Genomic DNA, 15,686 nt, shown 5'->3' with positions numbered 1-15,686 from the left:
GTCTGTAATAAGATCGTCTACTGTATTTTCGTATGTGAAGTATATGATTATAAAAATGTATTGACAATTTGATATAAATGTTTATTTTGCATTGAACGGCCGATAGAAACTTTGGTGAAAGAGTTAGATGGATTTGATTATTAATAATATAAGACAAGTGGACAACCACACGTATACCGTTACAAGTCAAACAATCATATTTATGTTCTACCAGTTTTTAATACGAATAGATCATACTCAAATGCAATCTCATAAATTTAATAATTCAGTAATATTGACATAAGTGTTAACTAATCCTATTGACAAAACCATTTACATATTTATCATGAGATTATGAAAACAACAAAACACATGTAAATCTCATCTATTATTAATTAACTCATTCACTCGCATAACAATACCAAACATGAAAATTAAATATATAGAAAAAGAACATGCCGTATTGGGATCGGCTACTCTATAAATCTATACTTACATCATTCGAATATATATATATATATATACATACACATCTATTTATTGTGCATGTGTATACACGTAGTACGATGTAGATGGAGGAAAATAACAAGTCTTTACGTTACTAATTAAGAAGATTAATCTGCAGAAAATAAGACTAATAATATTCATTTAAGTCGTACTCGGGAAACCAATTGGTTAAAATGGCAAAATATTATACGTAATAAATAACAATCATTAAAGGCAGATGTACTACTTTACTTATTTCATTATTTGAGTTTGATTCCAACGGTTACATTTTTTCGATAGAAAAAAGTTTTGGGGCAAGAAAAAAATGTACACTTTCTTTATTGACAGTGATAAGTTAATGTTTAAAATCACATAAAAACCATGGTAATATTTATTACTATTTGGTAATATTTACTACTATTTCTTACACATACACACATATGTGTACTGTACATCATTGTTGTAGTGATAAGAAGAGGACAGAAATAAAAGCTTTATTTGAAAGCATTGTCTTATATGTGAAACGATCTGCAAATTTCAATGTCTCTTTCACTCTCACGTCCCTCTCCTTCTTTCTCATTTTCTCTTAAATTATTTTTTTTAGAAACCAAAAAAAATGTATTTTTAATTCTCTCTTATCTTTTAAATAATACTAATATTTTAAAAATTTATTACACAGTATAGAAACAAAAGAAGATCTAATAAAGGTGTGAAATCTATTGGTCATTTGATTATTTTCTTATTCACTTTCTATCATTTCGTTTGATGATTTTATAAGTTTGTTTCTTTCTTCATCCTCTTCCTCTTGTTCTCTCCCCAATCTCTCCATAGCTGAGACGACTATAACCCCTTCTTTAATGACGAGAGGACCCATCTCCAAGAACGAACAGTAATCTTCATTTATTGTCCTTCCAATTTTTTCCTCTAAACCAAAAAACAAAAAAAAATCCCAAATTTATAAAAATTAAATAAAATATTTTCTTTTTAATTACTACTACATGGGTTTGTTTGGGTAGATGCAGAGACAAGGGTCCCTATAATTTTCTCTTTAGATCTTCAAAAACCCAAAAGACTCAAAATCATGTTGGCCACTTTTTTTTATGTTAAAAAACAAAAATCTATGGTTTTTTTTTTAACTTTTCATGTTTTTCAGTCTTCATGACAAAGCTGAGTGCTTGATTGGCTCCACAGAGACAGACACTGCAAAATAAAGTTGTCATTTTTTTTTCTCTCTGACCCAGTTCAGCCTAAAAGCTCTGGTAAGCAAATCTCTATCATATACATGAAAAAAGATTACGTTTTTGTGGTTAAGGAAGTTCCTTTTTTCCATGAAGATGAAGTTTTTACTGAAAATCTCAGTTTAGGGTTTAGTGGGGTGGAAAAAAAGGTAAACCCAGCAAGTAAAATTGACGGTTTTGTATCCAAAAGAAGCAATTTTTGGACACAATTAGAAGAGTTCTCTGTTTTTTGTTTTTGTTGTATGTTTTAAAGGTTTTTTGGTGTTATGTAAAAAGATAAGATTTTTTTAATTCTTCAGGTTTTTGAGGAATAAATTAAAGACGAGAGAGCTTTGAATGATTGGTGAATTGGTTGATCATCATCATCAATGGAGAAGAAGAGATCACCGAGAAGCAGCAAGAGTCCTGGTCCTGCAATTTTCCCTAAAAGCCCTCTTGTCTACGAGAGTTATAAGTCTGGTTGTGGTTGGAAACTGATTAATTTCTTCGGGCATGTCAAATCTGGTAACAAGAGACTTGGTTCTGAGAAGAAGAAATTCGTTAGAGATTCTGCTGGTTAGTAGCTTTTAAAATGAGTGTTCTTGGATCACTTCTTTAGCATGATCTTAGTGCTAATCTGATACTTTTCTGTTTTTTTTCTTTCTTTCTAGGTAATGTTTATACTAAAAGCCAGCTTGATTTGCTCAAGAAGCTTCACGAGAAGTGTCAGTGTAATGATGTAAGTTCCTTTTTACTATTGCTTAGTTTTTGGTTTAGCTTAAAGTGTTAGAGAAACTGAGTCTCTTGATTTGTTCAGCGGGTTGTGGAAGAAGAGAGTTCATGCAAGCCTAAAACAAGGAGAAGATCTTTCAGTTCTGAAAGAGAACTTGAGAAGTACGAATCTAAACCTGTCCAGGGATTATTAGAGAGAGAGATAAGAAGGATCAAAAATCTAAAGGAGGAAACTTGTGACATCCACGATAAGCAAATGCACTCTTCTTTGAGTGAAATTGAGATGACAAGTGGTAAGGATAAGCAAATGGATGTGAAGAATGAGAGAGGTTGTAAGAAGAGTGGAGAGATTAACTTTCAAGTTTGTGTGAATGAAGCTGCTGAGACATTGATTTGTTCGAAGGCAGAGGAAAAGGGAAAAGACCGGTCTAAGCAGTTCATGGAGGCGTTAGATATTCTAAGTTCGAACAAAGAATTGTTTATTACACTCTTACAAGATCCTAATTCTTTCTCAGCGAAAAAAGGTCAGGACTTGGAGGGATCAAAGGTGAAGGAACCGCGGGATAAATCTCCATCAATGGCTGATGATTTGGACAACATTGTTCTTTTGAAGCCTAGATTATCAAGCTCGGTTGATGATAAAGCGAACTTGAGATTCAAACATCTTGCCAAGAAACTGAAGCTCGTTGTTGGATCTAACAAAGACAGCAATCATGCAGAAAACAAACCTGAAGGTAGTTGTAAAGGTCGAGAAACCGAGGCTGCTGCTTTGAGAACAAGTGAAGTCTCTACAAGTACAGTTGGCTATAGAAGCCCGGAGTCACCAGTGTTTAGGCGCAAGAAACGGGTTGAATCTGATGTTTTTAAGCTAAGTATCGAGAACGATGTTTTGCCAAGGAGATTCATGGTGGAAAGGCAACAAGAGAGATCAAACTCTTCACCGGTTTATGAAGTTCCTTATGCATTGAGTAGCTTGCAGACAAAGCTCAAAGAGAGAAGACAGAAGCTGGAGAAGAAGAGAGAGAGCTTCAAGTTGTGGTCTTTGGACAAAAACTTCGAGGTTTTTGATCCGAATCCGTACAATTCTAATCTAAGGTCGCTCGACGATAATTATACAGGTAAAAAGATTACAAAACTTGTGATGTTATTACATATTCGAGCCAATGTGACTAACTGTTAACATTTGTATCAGATTCTTCTGAGTACAGAAGTCTGAGAACTCATGTAGAAGACGGGTTCATGGAAGATAGGTGTCTGAAGGGCTCATTAGCAGTAAGTACTGCGAGAAAGAGTAAACATTTCTTATAACTTTACTGTTGACACGGATTTGATGTTTAATGTATATTGCTTTATAATCGTCTCAGGAGTCGAATTTGAGTCTAGAAAGACAAGAGATCAACGTTCATGACCCGAAACAGGAGCAGGAGCAACCGAGTCCTGTCTCTGTTCTTGAAAGGATACATTTAGAAGACGAAACAGTTAGTCTAGGAAATGTGAAAATTTCTGAACTCGGTAAACGCTTCAGATCAATACTTTCATGATTTTCATCCTTAGATCAGTAATGTCTCTGTTGATTTACCCAAAAGACTCTGGTTCTTTCTTGCAGAAGAGAAGATTAGACTCTCTTTTGATGATCCAAGCATCGATCTAGTTGAGAAAGAAACTGTTCATGAGTTTGTGAAGAAAGTTCTTAAAGCATCAAGATTGAATTGGACTAATCTTATAGCAAGATGCAGCGAGGAAACATCACTACTCGACGAATTCTCACACGGTAATCACAACAACGACCAGCTTCTTCTTGTTCTTGATTACACCGACGAGATTGTCCGCGAGATTTACCGTCAAGACATCAAATCTTGGCCATTCACGTCATCGAGAGTCATCAATCTACAACCATCCCTTAGAGAAGAAGATCTGATTCACAAAACGTTGAGACATTTTGACTGGAGTTTACTCTGCTCTGACACTCCGACACGATCATTAGATCAGATCATTGAAACTGATATGATAAAGTCATGTCTTTGGTCTGATTTTGGTGGTGAATCTGAAGGCATTGCGTCTGATCTTGCGGAAAAGATTCTCCAACAATTGCTACTTGAGTTCTCCCATGAGCTAAGAACAATGCAGAGGAGCATAGTATTATGTGTGGATTAACTTGAATCTCTTCAGAACTATTCAACATTTTTTTTTTGTCTGTATAAAAAAGTTTTAAAATTTGAGAATCTTCTCTTCATGATTAGTTATTACATCTATCTAAAGTTAAAAAAGATTCGATCTTTTGATTCTTTTGGTTGGTCTGCTTCAAGTCAAAGCTTCTGAGTCGTTGAAAAGGTTTTGACTTTTGACCAATTGAGATTTTTGTATTGGAATTAGGGATTTAGGGTTTTAGCAGCGGCCGGAAATTGTGGCAAAAAAAGATTGCAACTTTTTTTATTATCCCAATTATTTAATCAATGACAAAAGATGTCGTCTTTCACAAAACCCTAGTTGCAAGCTTCCAGCTGCTCTGTTTTTATTAGCCTCCACTTCACTTCCCGCCAAGCCTCTCTTAGCCATAAACAGTGAGAAACCCTAAAATTACCCATTTCTCTCCACCAAGCTCTAAACCCTTAGCTATGGAGACGCCGACGATGAAGCCTGATACGGTTCTGATTCTTGATTACGGCTCACAGTACACACATCTCATTACTCGCCGTATTCGATCTCTCAACGTCTTCTCGCTCGTAATCAGTGGAACCTCGTCGCTCAAATCAATCACTAGCTATAACCCACGAGTTGTTATCCTCTCCGGTGGTCCTCACTCTGTTCACGCGCTTGACGCGCCGAGTTTCCCCGACGGGTTTATTGAGTGGGCTGAGTCAAATGGTGTTCATGTTTTGGGGATTTGCTATGGTTTGCAGTTGATTGTGCAGAAGCTTGGTGGTGTTGTTGTGGAAGGGGAGAGTAAAGAGTATGGGAAGATGGAGATTGAAGTGAAGGGTAAATCTGAGATTTTTGGGTCGGAGAGTGGTGGAGAGAAGCAAATGGTTTGGATGAGTCATGGTGATGAAGCGGTTAAGCTTCCTGAAGGGTTTGAAGTTGTGGCTCAGAGCGCTCAAGGAGCTGTTGCTGCTTTGGAGAATCGGAACAAGAAGATTTATGGATTGCAGTATCATCCTGAGGTATTATTACTTGAAGCATTTGATTTAATATCATTGGATTGATTTAAAAGGTTTATTGATGATAAAGTATGGATCTTTTTACTCTCTGATAAGTGAAAAATGTGAGACATTTCTTACTTGAGGCTACTATTTTGTTGATGTAGCTATTTTAATGGTTGGTTGGTAAGACTATAGAGACTGAAGAATCTGATATAGTATTGGGTCTGGAGTGGGATTTTAGTGGATTTTGGGTTTAGGGAAGACAAACGCTAGATCTTTGGCATACTACCTATTCATATCTTCAATGAATCTGATGAGACTTGGGAGAATGCAGTTCATGTTCTGTGACTCTTTGATAAGTGAAAAATGTGAGACTTTTTGTTACATTGGAACTCGGGACTTCAGTTTTACTGACATATCTATCTAATGGTTGGCTAGTTTTCTTCTAGAGACTGAAGAATTTGAAAGTATCATAGTTTGGATTGGACTTTTAGGGATTTGATTGACACAGCTATTTTAATGTTTGGTTTAGTCCATTGATTTGAGAATTACTCGTGAGTGTCTGTAAATGGATGTATTGGTCAATGAAAAATTTCTAGCTTATGATGAAAGTGGTTTTCTGTTGGATTTTGCAGGTGACACATTCACCAAAAGGGATGGAGACACTTCGCCACTTCCTTTTTGATGTGTGTGGAGTATCTGCGGATTGGAAAATGGAGGACCTGATGGAAGAAGAGATCAAAGTAATTAACCAAACCGTTGCATCTGACGAACATGTCATTTGCGCCTTGTCAGGAGGTGTGGACTCGACTGTTGCCGCAACTCTTGTTCATAAGGCAATTGGAGATAGGCTTCATTGCGTCTTTGTCGATAACGGGCTATTAAGGTTAGAAAAGAAGCAATTTTCAATAGTGATATGCACTTTTAATGTGATTTTTGACGAGAATGCTCTGTTTTGTAGGTATAAGGAGCAAGAACGTGTGATGGATACCTTCGAAAAAGACTTGCATCTACCTGTTACTTGTGTAGATGCGTCTGAGCGGTTCTTGAGTGAACTCAAAGGCGTTGTGGATCCCGAGACAAAGAGAAAGATAATCGGGAAAGAGTTCATTAACATTTTTGATCAGTTTGCCCAAGAGTTGGAGAAAAAGCATGGGAAGAAACCTGCTTTTCTAGTTCAAGGGACTCTGTACCCTGATGTGATTGAGTCGTGCCCTCCCCCGGGTACTGATAGGACTCATTCTCACACCATCAAAAGTCATCATAACGTTGGAGGACTCCCTAAAGACATGAAATTGAAGCTCATTGAACCACTAAAACTTCTCTTCAAAGACGAGGTGTGTTACTATTGTCTTTTTACTATCTTACTTGTCTGCAACTGTTGAGTGTTTGGTTTGTGATCTTTCTCTGGATTCTTTTGTGCAATTAAGGTTCGTGAGCTCGGAAGAATCTTGAATGTACCTGTAGGGTTCTTGAAGCGTCACCCATTCCCCGGTCCAGGACTCGCAGTTAGAGTCTTGGGCGATGTCACCCAAGGAAACGCCCTCGAGGTTCTTCGTCAGGCAAGTGCTCTAAAAAATCTCAAACCGGCTATATAAATCTTTTACATAACTATGTACCAAACTCATATTTTTTTCGCTTTTCTTATTTCCTTAGGTTGATGAGATTTTCATCCAATCAATCAGAGATGCAGGTCTCTATGATTCGATCTGGCAAGCTTTCGCAGTGTTCTTGCCTGTAAGATCAGTTGGAGTCCAAGGTGACAAGAGAACACATTCTCATGTTGTTGCTCTTCGCGCAGTTACAAGCCAAGATGGAATGACTGCAGATTGGTAAGCTTCTTACAATTTCTTAATACCGATGAATATAGAACCCTTCTGTTTTTTTAACTGATTACCGTGTTGATGTGAGTGCTTGAGGTTTTGATTTACCATGTGGTGGTACTTTAAGTCTGAGTATTTGGGTATTTGAGAATGGATTAGGTCAGGTGTTCTGAGTACATAAAGTCATGTATTAAGGTTCTCGTAGTCAAGTTAAAATTGGATCAGATAGTGAAAATATCTACTTGCTGTTATTCTATATTAAGACTCATTATCCAATCTGAGTAGATACCTTGATTCTAAGGATTACCAATTATTTGTATCAAATCTATTGGTGTCAATGTTGCTTGGCTAGAATTCTTGTGGGGCAAATGCCAAAGCAAGTTTATGTTGTGACTTTGTACTGAGATTGGTGGTGTTAAAAACAACATTGCAGGTTCAATTTTGAGCACAAGTTTCTGGATGATGTTTCTCGGAAAATCTGCAACAGCGTTCAAGGAGTAAACCGTGTTGTTCAAGACATTACATCAAAGCCTCCTTCAACGATCGAATGGGAATAGAGAAAACATAAATTTGAGTCTTTTATTTACGAGTGTCTCTGCAATTCTTCGACCATGTAAAAAAGATTGTCATCAAACAGAGATGGTTATGGTGCTTATTATTATTGCTAGTAGACAATGGTTTCTGATGAACATGAGTATTGATATGATGATACAAATCATTTTTGCCTTATTACCTACGCGTGTGATATTTATATGATTAACGATAAAAGCTCACCATTTTATTTGTATTTTGGGTATTTCGATGGATGTAGTGATACTCGATAAAATGGACTCCAGCATTTTGTATTTGTATTTATTGTAACAGAGTTGTTGAAGCTTGCAACAAGATTTATTTTTGTTACAATCAGGTTTACAAATGTTATTGTGAGATTCATACATGCTATAATGGTCAAATTTGTCTATATTATAGCAGAAACGCTATAGTCATGCCATATTTTGCTATAGCCTATAACCGGATTTAGTTATGATTTATACATCATATATTCGGGTTGTATATGAAAGTCAGTTTATCCATGTCATAGCTGACCCTTGTGACCAGAAAAATCATAACTCCAAATGAATTACTACTCTTTATCTTGGTGTGTATGTCAAAGTTATATTTTTTTATGGAACAACAAGAAAAATTTAACTATGTTTATTGTTACATATTTGTATATAATTGGATACATGGTTGATCTTTTAAAAAAAATCAAACTCATCTATATAAAACAATATATTAGGCTGTCGGAAAATGTTATATTTTTCCAATACATACTTCTAGACTTTCATGAAATATTGAAAAAGAAAAGAAAAAAAAGATGTAGGATTATTTTCTTAATAAGAAAATTAATTGTCATTTGATTAATTTTTCTTTCTGTTAATGGTGAATTGACCAATAAAATTTAATATAGTCAATTTAGTATTACATATTGATAATTTTGCATTTGTTGCTAATTAATATACTTAATGTATGACGAATTTTATAGTGTGATTTTTTTACTTATAACGAAAAATGATTATAATAAATCATGATGTCAATTAATTACTAAATTTTCTAATTGTTATTAGGGATTTTAAAGTTCAAATTAATAAAGGTTAAAAATTGTCGAAGCTATTGTAGGAAAAAACTACATGTATAGATGACAAATATATAAGGTATCAAATAAACATATTCCAGGTTTTGAGAAAGAGAATTTAATAATATTAATATAGTTAATCTCTTAATAATATTGTACTAGATATACTTTTTAAATTAAAAAAAGTAAGGACTAAAAGAAGTGCTTGTAAATATAATTTAGCTAAATTAATATCGCTGTATTTTATATTATCCTAAAAGTGTTATACAAAAATATATTATTGTGGTGTAGTTATACATCATACTGATTGTTTATTTTTTTTTGTAGAAAACGAGATATATTAGTAGATGGTTAGATTTATAACTAAGTTTTAAATGGTGACAACAGATCATGCACTCCAAAACAAACTTATGAGGAAGGAGAATGCAGCTCAAGTGCGAGAGGAGCGGAGAAAAAATAATATGCAAAAAAAGTGTGAGATGAGCGGAATAAATGTTAAATATTAAATAGTATAATAAATATGGCATAATATTATAATTTATGAAATTTTACAAATATTGTATGGCTGGTATTTCGTTTTTATGAATAAGTTGGTATTGGTAATGTATCTAATCCATAAAATTTATTTACGTATATGAATTAAGAATAATTGTGGATTAAAAGGCAAATCAAGTGATGCAAATGAGACGGGCCAAGCCGTTCAAGTAGAACAATTGTGGATCAAACATGTCACACAATCCAAAATGTATGTTGAAGGGTGAAAACTAAAATATTGTGAGAAAACAAGGGTGTAACGATTACAAAATTCAATGAAACTGCATAATACACAAGGCTTTTATGGGAGTTAAGATGAAATATAATTCAATGCTAAATAATCGATATAAACTTTCGACGTAAATTCTTCTTAAAAATTACGATATAAACTTTTGACGGAATTTTGTTGTTGTAAATGAAGTCAATTAAGAATGATTTCTTTGGTGTTTGGAAACGATCACATTTCTCACACATGTTGTTGTTTGTGCTAAGGGAAAGTTACATTGAACGTAATAATCATAAATATATCGTGATGTAAATTTATATGACTATAAGAAAATGTTTCAATCTTGTAAGGTATTGATTGTCACCTTGTTTAGTGGGCCTTATGTCCACTTCCAGTCCATGAGCTCACCTTCCTTAAATGGGCCTTATGTCCTTTTATTAGGCCTGTGAATCCACCATATCCGACAGTCGGTTTGCTACGTTTGGGAGGCTTTAAAGATTTGTTTACTGTCCCTACAAATAACTATATGATCTTTCTTTGTGTTTTGTCTTCACTCGCTGAGTTTCGAAAATCACTTCTCAGAAGGTCACCCATCCTGAAACTACTCAACCTTAAGCACGTTTAACTTTGGAGTTCTCATAGGATCCTTGACCGAAACGATAAGTCCAAGTAACAGGTGGCCAAATCAATTGTTTTAAGCTTATAAATGATATATGGAATTATATACATTATTTTTAGATTTATACACTATATACAAATGGATATACACTTATACATTACACATAACACATGATATATGAGACATACGTAATATAACATAGCCGGACTTGTATAGACACTAATACACTATAGTTGTGTTTTGTACATTTCTACAACATGTTTATTCTCTTCTTCCTCTCCTTGCTTTTCAATAGCACTACATCTTTTTCTCGCCTTTTTTAGGTGCATCTTTGAAGGATATGAACTAGTGACTCCATAGTGCATTTACAAAAACTCAGAAAAAGTAAGTTAAAGTAGTCTCTTTTCATTTCAATCGTTGGTATTCAAATCTAGTTTGTATCTTCTAAATCTTAACTTCACAAATCCATGGATCTACTTAATGGCCACCTATCATGCATGCCCAACCAATCTCATTAAAAAAACTTCCACTCTCTTTTAATCTTCGTTCTAAATCAAGAAATTGCTCAACCCAATTTTCTAACGCCACGTTATGTATTTTCAACAAAGCTAATCTCTTTACTAAACTAGAGAGTCATTGATGCTACCATAACAAATTCAAAAGAGGTACTCCAAATTCTCCTTGTGCTTACAATTCTCTTCCATTATTTGTATGAAATCAAAGTTAATGTAAAAGTGGTAACACAAGTTGAAGTTCTCAGTGGCGTTAGATACACACAATTATTTGAAATGACATTACTTCTTTTCAATAAGGCAGTGTATTTTGTGAAACACACTTTATACCAGCTTTTGACCACCAATTCCATCTTTAACTTTTCTAAATATATTTCTAACCTTTTTTTTTACATTAACTTTTCTAAAAATACCTAGAGTCTAGAGAATATCTGAATTGTAAGATATAAGATGTAGTAGTAGTGTGTTGAAATCTGACTATCTTCTATCTATTTAGATGTAACTATAATGTTTTTGGTCGAACTTTAAACTGATCACAAACTATGCATTCTTTACTTTTACTTCTGTTCACCAAAAAAATTATTAGTTTATTTTCCCATCCAAAAATGGATTTGCACGAACTACCGAGTGGTTCACTTTGCATAACTTAATTTCTTATTGTCTTCTCCTACGTTGAGCCAAAATGTTACAAGAATTCTAAAGGATCTTCCAAAAAAAATTAAATCACAAAAAGTCGGTTAGAATCACTGAATACCGAAGGTTGGAAAACCAAAACCGGAGAAAAAAACTAATTTTGTCAATCTAAACCGTGAGACCTTAACATATCCATGCAACCCTTTGAAGTGCCTCTTGGATCATTCCTGTCGTGGCCATTTTTGTCCCTTTATGCTGCAATCAACATTAAACCATATACAGTACATCAAAGTTATGTTTACTAATATTCCGGTTAAGTAACCTAAATTACTAGGGTTATAATAATTGTACCTTGCAATTGACGTTTAAGCAGAGTAAACCGTCTCCCGTTGACGACTGAACCGAGTGAGAATCCAAGTTGAGATCACTAATAACATCCATTATCTCAAGCAATATTCCTTCTCTCCAAGCACATCTAAGCTCAATAACCACCTCGTTACCGAGTGAACTGATCCTTAAGTTATCGGTTAAACCGGCATAACCCGTATCAACAGGTTCATCTTCTCCTACATTCACATCACTCCCCTTCCTTTTGCTGTTCATACAATTCGCTGATGCTCTTTCGTCCTCATCCTCCGGTTTCTTCCTCTTCATCATCGTCATCTCTGTATCGGCATATTCTCTGCAAGACTCCAATTCTTGAACCCGTTTTTGTAGTTCTTGAAGATACTCAATCGTATCATCAAGAATTGACACTTTATCAATCTGTAGAATCCGTAAGAGACTCAAGATTAGTTCAGTCAAAGCAGTGTTTTAACAATCTCCTAGTAAGCATGAAACGTTACTGAAACTGATTTGTTCGAATCGGTATACCTTACTAATTGAAGGAATGATAGATCTCAATGTCATGAACCGTTCATTCAACTTCTCGCGTCGTTTCTTCTCGCACAACGCATGGTTCCCGGTTTCCTCTGGCGTGTCCGGTAACAACCCCTCTTTCTTGTTCATCAGAGGAACCTCGAAGAGTATCTTTTTTATCATCTTCTGCGATTTCTCTCCCAATGTTTTCACAGATGATGATCGCTTCCACCTTGTGAAGCTAGACCTCTTATCAAAGTTTTGAAACTGCGGTCCAAGGATTAGCTGATGCGTCGTTTTGAAAATAGTCGAGATCACACCTTGGTAATGGACATCGTCGTCCATATTTACATGATTACTCTGTTCTTGAATCTGACCTAACCGTTGAACCCTACTCCTCCTTGGGTCGCAAGCAACTCTGCCGGTAGTTCCAACAAACGTCTGAGAAACGCAATCGCTAGAGTTAAGCGATTGGTGAACGCAGTTACTGAGTTCTTCACCCACAAACTGCCAGCTTTGCACCTGAGACGCACCACCATCGTTGATGAATGAATCATGATCCTCTGGTTCTTGCTCAAACTCGCTCGTAGACGGTGTCGGAAAAGCTTCAGTTGCAAACACTGGAATGTATTTATCATCGCTTAAAGGATCAAAAACTTCTTGATAATCCGATATCGTCGATATTGTAGCATAAGGAGGAGCTTCAAGGAACATTGTCTTTACGCATTGTATCACGTTCAAGTCCTCTGTAATCTAAAATAACCAAAAAAAGTAAAAAAAACAAAAAAACAATGAAAAAACCTTTTAACTTTTATAATTAACAATTAAACCCCATCATCATTAAATGTTACAGCTTTATGACAAAATTGTTTAAAATGTTCGGAGATTTAAAATCTTTTGGTGTGTGATGGGATGTGTTTCCGTACTTACATGTTCGGTGGTGCCGATCTCAAGGACTCCTCCAAGAAACGGGAAGCAAACAACTGTCTGAAGCGAAGCACTCTTTAAGGAGACAGAAACGCCACGCACACAAGAAAAAAAAAAAAAAAAAGCGTTTTCAGTTACAGCGTTAGCGTTTATAATGGTAGAAAATAATTTAAAAACTTACTTTAGCGAGAAGGGAGCGTGTGAAGACTTTGCTATCGGCGGTTTGAGCGTTACAAAGCCATATTGGTTCTCCGTTGGATAATGCTCCTCCGGGGATTCTATTAAATGGCAGAAATACCCTTTTAAACGTAGGATTAAAAGATTAAAAATATGTTATGCTTCAAAAACACACAAAACATAAGATAAATTTCGCTAAAAATGTTTGTTTTTTGTTTTTCTGATGACATTTAAACTCGGATATGTGGGAGTACGTTCCCATGAAAGACGAGAATTGGAGGCGACATGCTAATAAAGGGTGTTCTTGTCTTTTTATTGAGACAAAATAAAATACTCACCCTTGTAATATAAATACTGTTTTGATATAGTTTACATTTACTAAATACAAAAGAGTATATATTTTCCTCAATATTATAATAATTTTTATTGAAATAATTATATTAACTATTTTTTAAAGTTCTAAAAGTCATAAGTAAAACTATAAAAAAATAATAAATTAAAAGGAGTATACTGTATTATCAAGATGGATTATGTAAAAGACGGAGTTACCCTTCACCGATGTTGAAGACGAAAGACATGCAGACTAAGTAGTACCACTCGGTGTCGGTGAGGTCTTCCGGCGAGAGCGCGGCGGCGGAAGCTCGTCGAGTGACCTGAGAACCACCGGAAGCTGAGGATTCAGCGAGGGAGAGAGATTCGTAAAGCTCTCTAAGCTGCTCACTTCTCTCAAGACCCAACTGGTCAACTTTGACTTCAGCTGCTTGAATCGTCTTCCTTGTCTTAATGTCTCCATTGTAATATCCATCTCCCCACTCTAACACTCTTTCATTATTTATATAATCCAAGAAAAAAATGTTTCAAAATCAAGAACTTTAAAATCAGATTAACCAAGAAAATAAAAATAAATGTCTCATCAATTTTTTTTTTTTAAGTACTATCAGAAAAAAGTTAATTTTAAGGATAAAAAATTAGGAGATATTGTATTGTACCCTGGTTGAGAAGCAGAGACAGACCAGAAGATTCCATAACTCCATTGAATGTTTCGAACTGAAACTGCAAGCTGTTTCTTTAGATTTCCCGGCACCGTTCTGTTTTCTACCGTTGTCATTGTTTCTTTGGATAAATCAGAGAAGAGAAACAGAAAAAATTCAAACAGAAGGGATTTTAAGGATCTGTATGACTCATGAGTTAGTGATTATTATTACATGACATTTGGTTTGGTTTCCTTAGGAAGAAAGTAGAAGACAACAAAACGCAGAATCTTTTTTTTCTAACCTTCTATAATGGGGAAATGATTAAATATTCTGTGGTTTTGAAGTTACTATTTGGTGTGGTTGAATTGAGCTTTGAGTCGAGAGAAAAGGACGGTGTCCGAATCTCTTTATGGATACTTATTACTAGGTGTGTCGTGTGTGTGTACTGTATATTATCACAGAACACTGAATTTTACGAGGAATTTACAAATAACAATTTTAAAATAAACTGGTGGTAAAAAAAAAATTGGGCAAATTCCAGTAAATACCATTAAAATAATAATAAAAATATATTTTTTTCAAAAATATTACAAAATTGAGCTAAAGTTTTGATATTAAAAACTAAACTCTAAATCTTAAACACAAAACCTACTTCTTAAAATTATACCAATCTAAAATTGTCAACCCAAAACATAAAAGTAAAATTTGATCACTCTTAAAAATTAAATTTTTGTGTTTTTTTTCCCACATTTAAAAAAAAAAAAAAAATTGTGTTTGTTGTAATTTTGGAAAATAAAACTTTTACAGTATTTTTTGAAAAAGACAAACTGAAAATTTCATATTTACAGTATTTCTAGGAATTCTTAGAAAAAACAAAACAAAAGTAGAGTATATCTAGTAACCCTTTTGAACACGGTGTTCCAAGCACCACTCTCTTTTTGGAATTTTAATTTTGTTTAGACAAATTCAACTACTACTTCGTTCTCCTTCTATGATCAGCAAATGAAAGCCAAGTATGGCTTTATCAATTTTAGTTTTTTTTTATATTCTATATAAAGATAGACGAGCATTATTATTTGTGATTTTTTTCCCTTCCTATTTTATGATGATTAGATATTTTATAGATAGATGTGTTGATTCTTAACAAAAACATTCCTAAAACCACCATTAATTCCCACACGATAAACATGATTGAATCTTTTTATTCAACAAAAATATCAATCTCTAAAAACAA

The 15,686-nt window shown here is 34.5% G+C and overlaps 3 protein-coding genes across 5 annotated transcripts; 2 read left to right on the top strand and 1 right to left on the bottom strand.

Annotated features, from left to right (window-relative positions):
- The first annotated feature begins 1,119 nt into the window (after positions 1–1,119).
- LOC104753036 (uncharacterized) lies at positions 1,120–4,690 on the top strand. 3 transcript variants are annotated; one of them, XM_010475313.3, is made up of 8 exons: positions 1,120–1,354; positions 1,657–1,724; positions 2,003–2,258; positions 2,354–2,421; positions 2,500–3,532; positions 3,607–3,686; positions 3,779–3,926; positions 4,021–4,690. In XM_010475313.3, exons 3-8 carry the CDS (start codon positions 2,072–2,074, stop codon positions 4,566–4,568), a joined length of 2,064 nt encoding a protein of 687 aa, XP_010473615.2. In that variant the 5' UTR covers positions 1,120–1,354; positions 1,657–1,724; positions 2,003–2,071; the 3' UTR covers positions 4,569–4,690. The 3 variants fall into 3 exon arrangements, with proteins under 3 accessions (XP_010473615.2, XP_010473614.2, XP_010473616.2); XM_010475312.3 differs by having other exon boundaries at positions 1,154–1,354; positions 1,619–1,724; XM_010475314.3 differs by lacking the exon at positions 1,120–1,354 and having other exon boundaries at positions 1,484–1,852.
- Positions 4,691–4,801: 111 nt separating this feature from the next.
- Positions 4,802–8,106, top strand: LOC104714719 (uncharacterized). The gene is made up of 6 exons (XM_010475310.3): positions 4,802–5,575; positions 6,190–6,440; positions 6,516–6,891; positions 6,985–7,116; positions 7,211–7,386; positions 7,811–8,106. The coding sequence occupies exons 1-6, from the start codon at positions 5,030–5,032 to the stop codon at positions 7,932–7,934; spliced, it is 1,605 nt and encodes a 534-aa protein (XP_010473612.2). The 5' UTR covers positions 4,802–5,029; the 3' UTR covers positions 7,935–8,106.
- A 3,413-nt stretch (positions 8,107–11,519) lies between these two features.
- On the bottom strand, positions 11,520–14,892 carry LOC104753034 (transcription factor EGL1). The gene is made up of 7 exons (XM_010475309.3): positions 14,468–14,892; positions 14,028–14,300; positions 13,483–13,579; positions 13,305–13,376; positions 12,390–13,127; positions 11,868–12,281; positions 11,520–11,771 (listed from the first exon to the last, which is right to left on the bottom strand). Exons 1-7 carry the CDS (start codon positions 14,584–14,586, stop codon positions 11,700–11,702), a joined length of 1,785 nt encoding a protein of 594 aa, XP_010473611.2. The 5' UTR covers positions 14,587–14,892; the 3' UTR covers positions 11,520–11,699.
- Positions 14,893–15,686: the final 794 nt, after the last annotated feature.

This window comes from Camelina sativa, chromosome 16 (genome assembly GCF_030686135.1).
Source record: "Camelina sativa cultivar CO46 ecotype springtype chromosome 16, ASM3068613v1".
In the NCBI taxonomy this organism is placed as follows: domain Eukaryota; kingdom Viridiplantae; phylum Streptophyta; class Magnoliopsida; order Brassicales; family Brassicaceae; genus Camelina; species Camelina sativa.
Note: the sequence above shows the minus strand (reverse complement) of the source record. Positions and strands in the feature narration are given on the sequence as shown.

What these genes read in the sequence shown, in the direction of transcription:
- LOC104753036 (XM_010475313.3), top strand. Translation starts at nt 2,072, where the DNA reads ATGGAGAAGAAGAGATCACCGAGAAGCAGCAAGAGTCCTGGTCCTGCA. An exon ending in AGAAGTGTCAGTGTAATGAT is followed by an intron (nt 2,422 to 2,499) that starts GTAAGTTCCTTT and finishes TGATTTGTTCAG; the next exon opens with CGGGTTGTGGAAGAAGAGAG. An exon ending in GCTCGACGATAATTATACAG is followed by an intron (nt 3,533 to 3,606) that starts GTAAAAAGATTA and finishes CATTTGTATCAG; the next exon opens with ATTCTTCTGAGTACAGAAGT.
- LOC104714719 (XM_010475310.3), top strand. Translation starts at nt 5,030, where the DNA reads ATGGAGACGCCGACGATGAAGCCTGATACGGTTCTGATTCTTGATTAC. An exon ending in GTCGATAACGGGCTATTAAG is followed by an intron (nt 6,441 to 6,515) that starts GTTAGAAAAGAA and finishes TCTGTTTTGTAG; the next exon opens with GTATAAGGAGCAAGAACGTG. An exon ending in AACTTCTCTTCAAAGACGAG is followed by an intron (nt 6,892 to 6,984) that starts GTGTGTTACTAT and finishes TGTGCAATTAAG; the next exon opens with GTTCGTGAGCTCGGAAGAAT.
- LOC104753034 (XM_010475309.3), bottom strand. Translation starts at nt 14,586, where the DNA reads ATGACAACGGTAGAAAACAGAACGGTGCCGGGAAATCTAAAGAAACAG. An exon ending in GTCTTCAACATCGGTGAAGG is followed by an intron (nt 13,580 to 14,027) that starts GTAACTCCGTCT and finishes GCCATTTAATAG; the next exon opens with AATCCCCGGAGGAGCATTAT. An exon ending in AGATCGGCACCACCGAACAT is followed by an intron (nt 13,128 to 13,304) that starts GTAAGTACGGAA and finishes TGGTTATTTTAG; the next exon opens with ATTACAGAGGACTTGAACGT.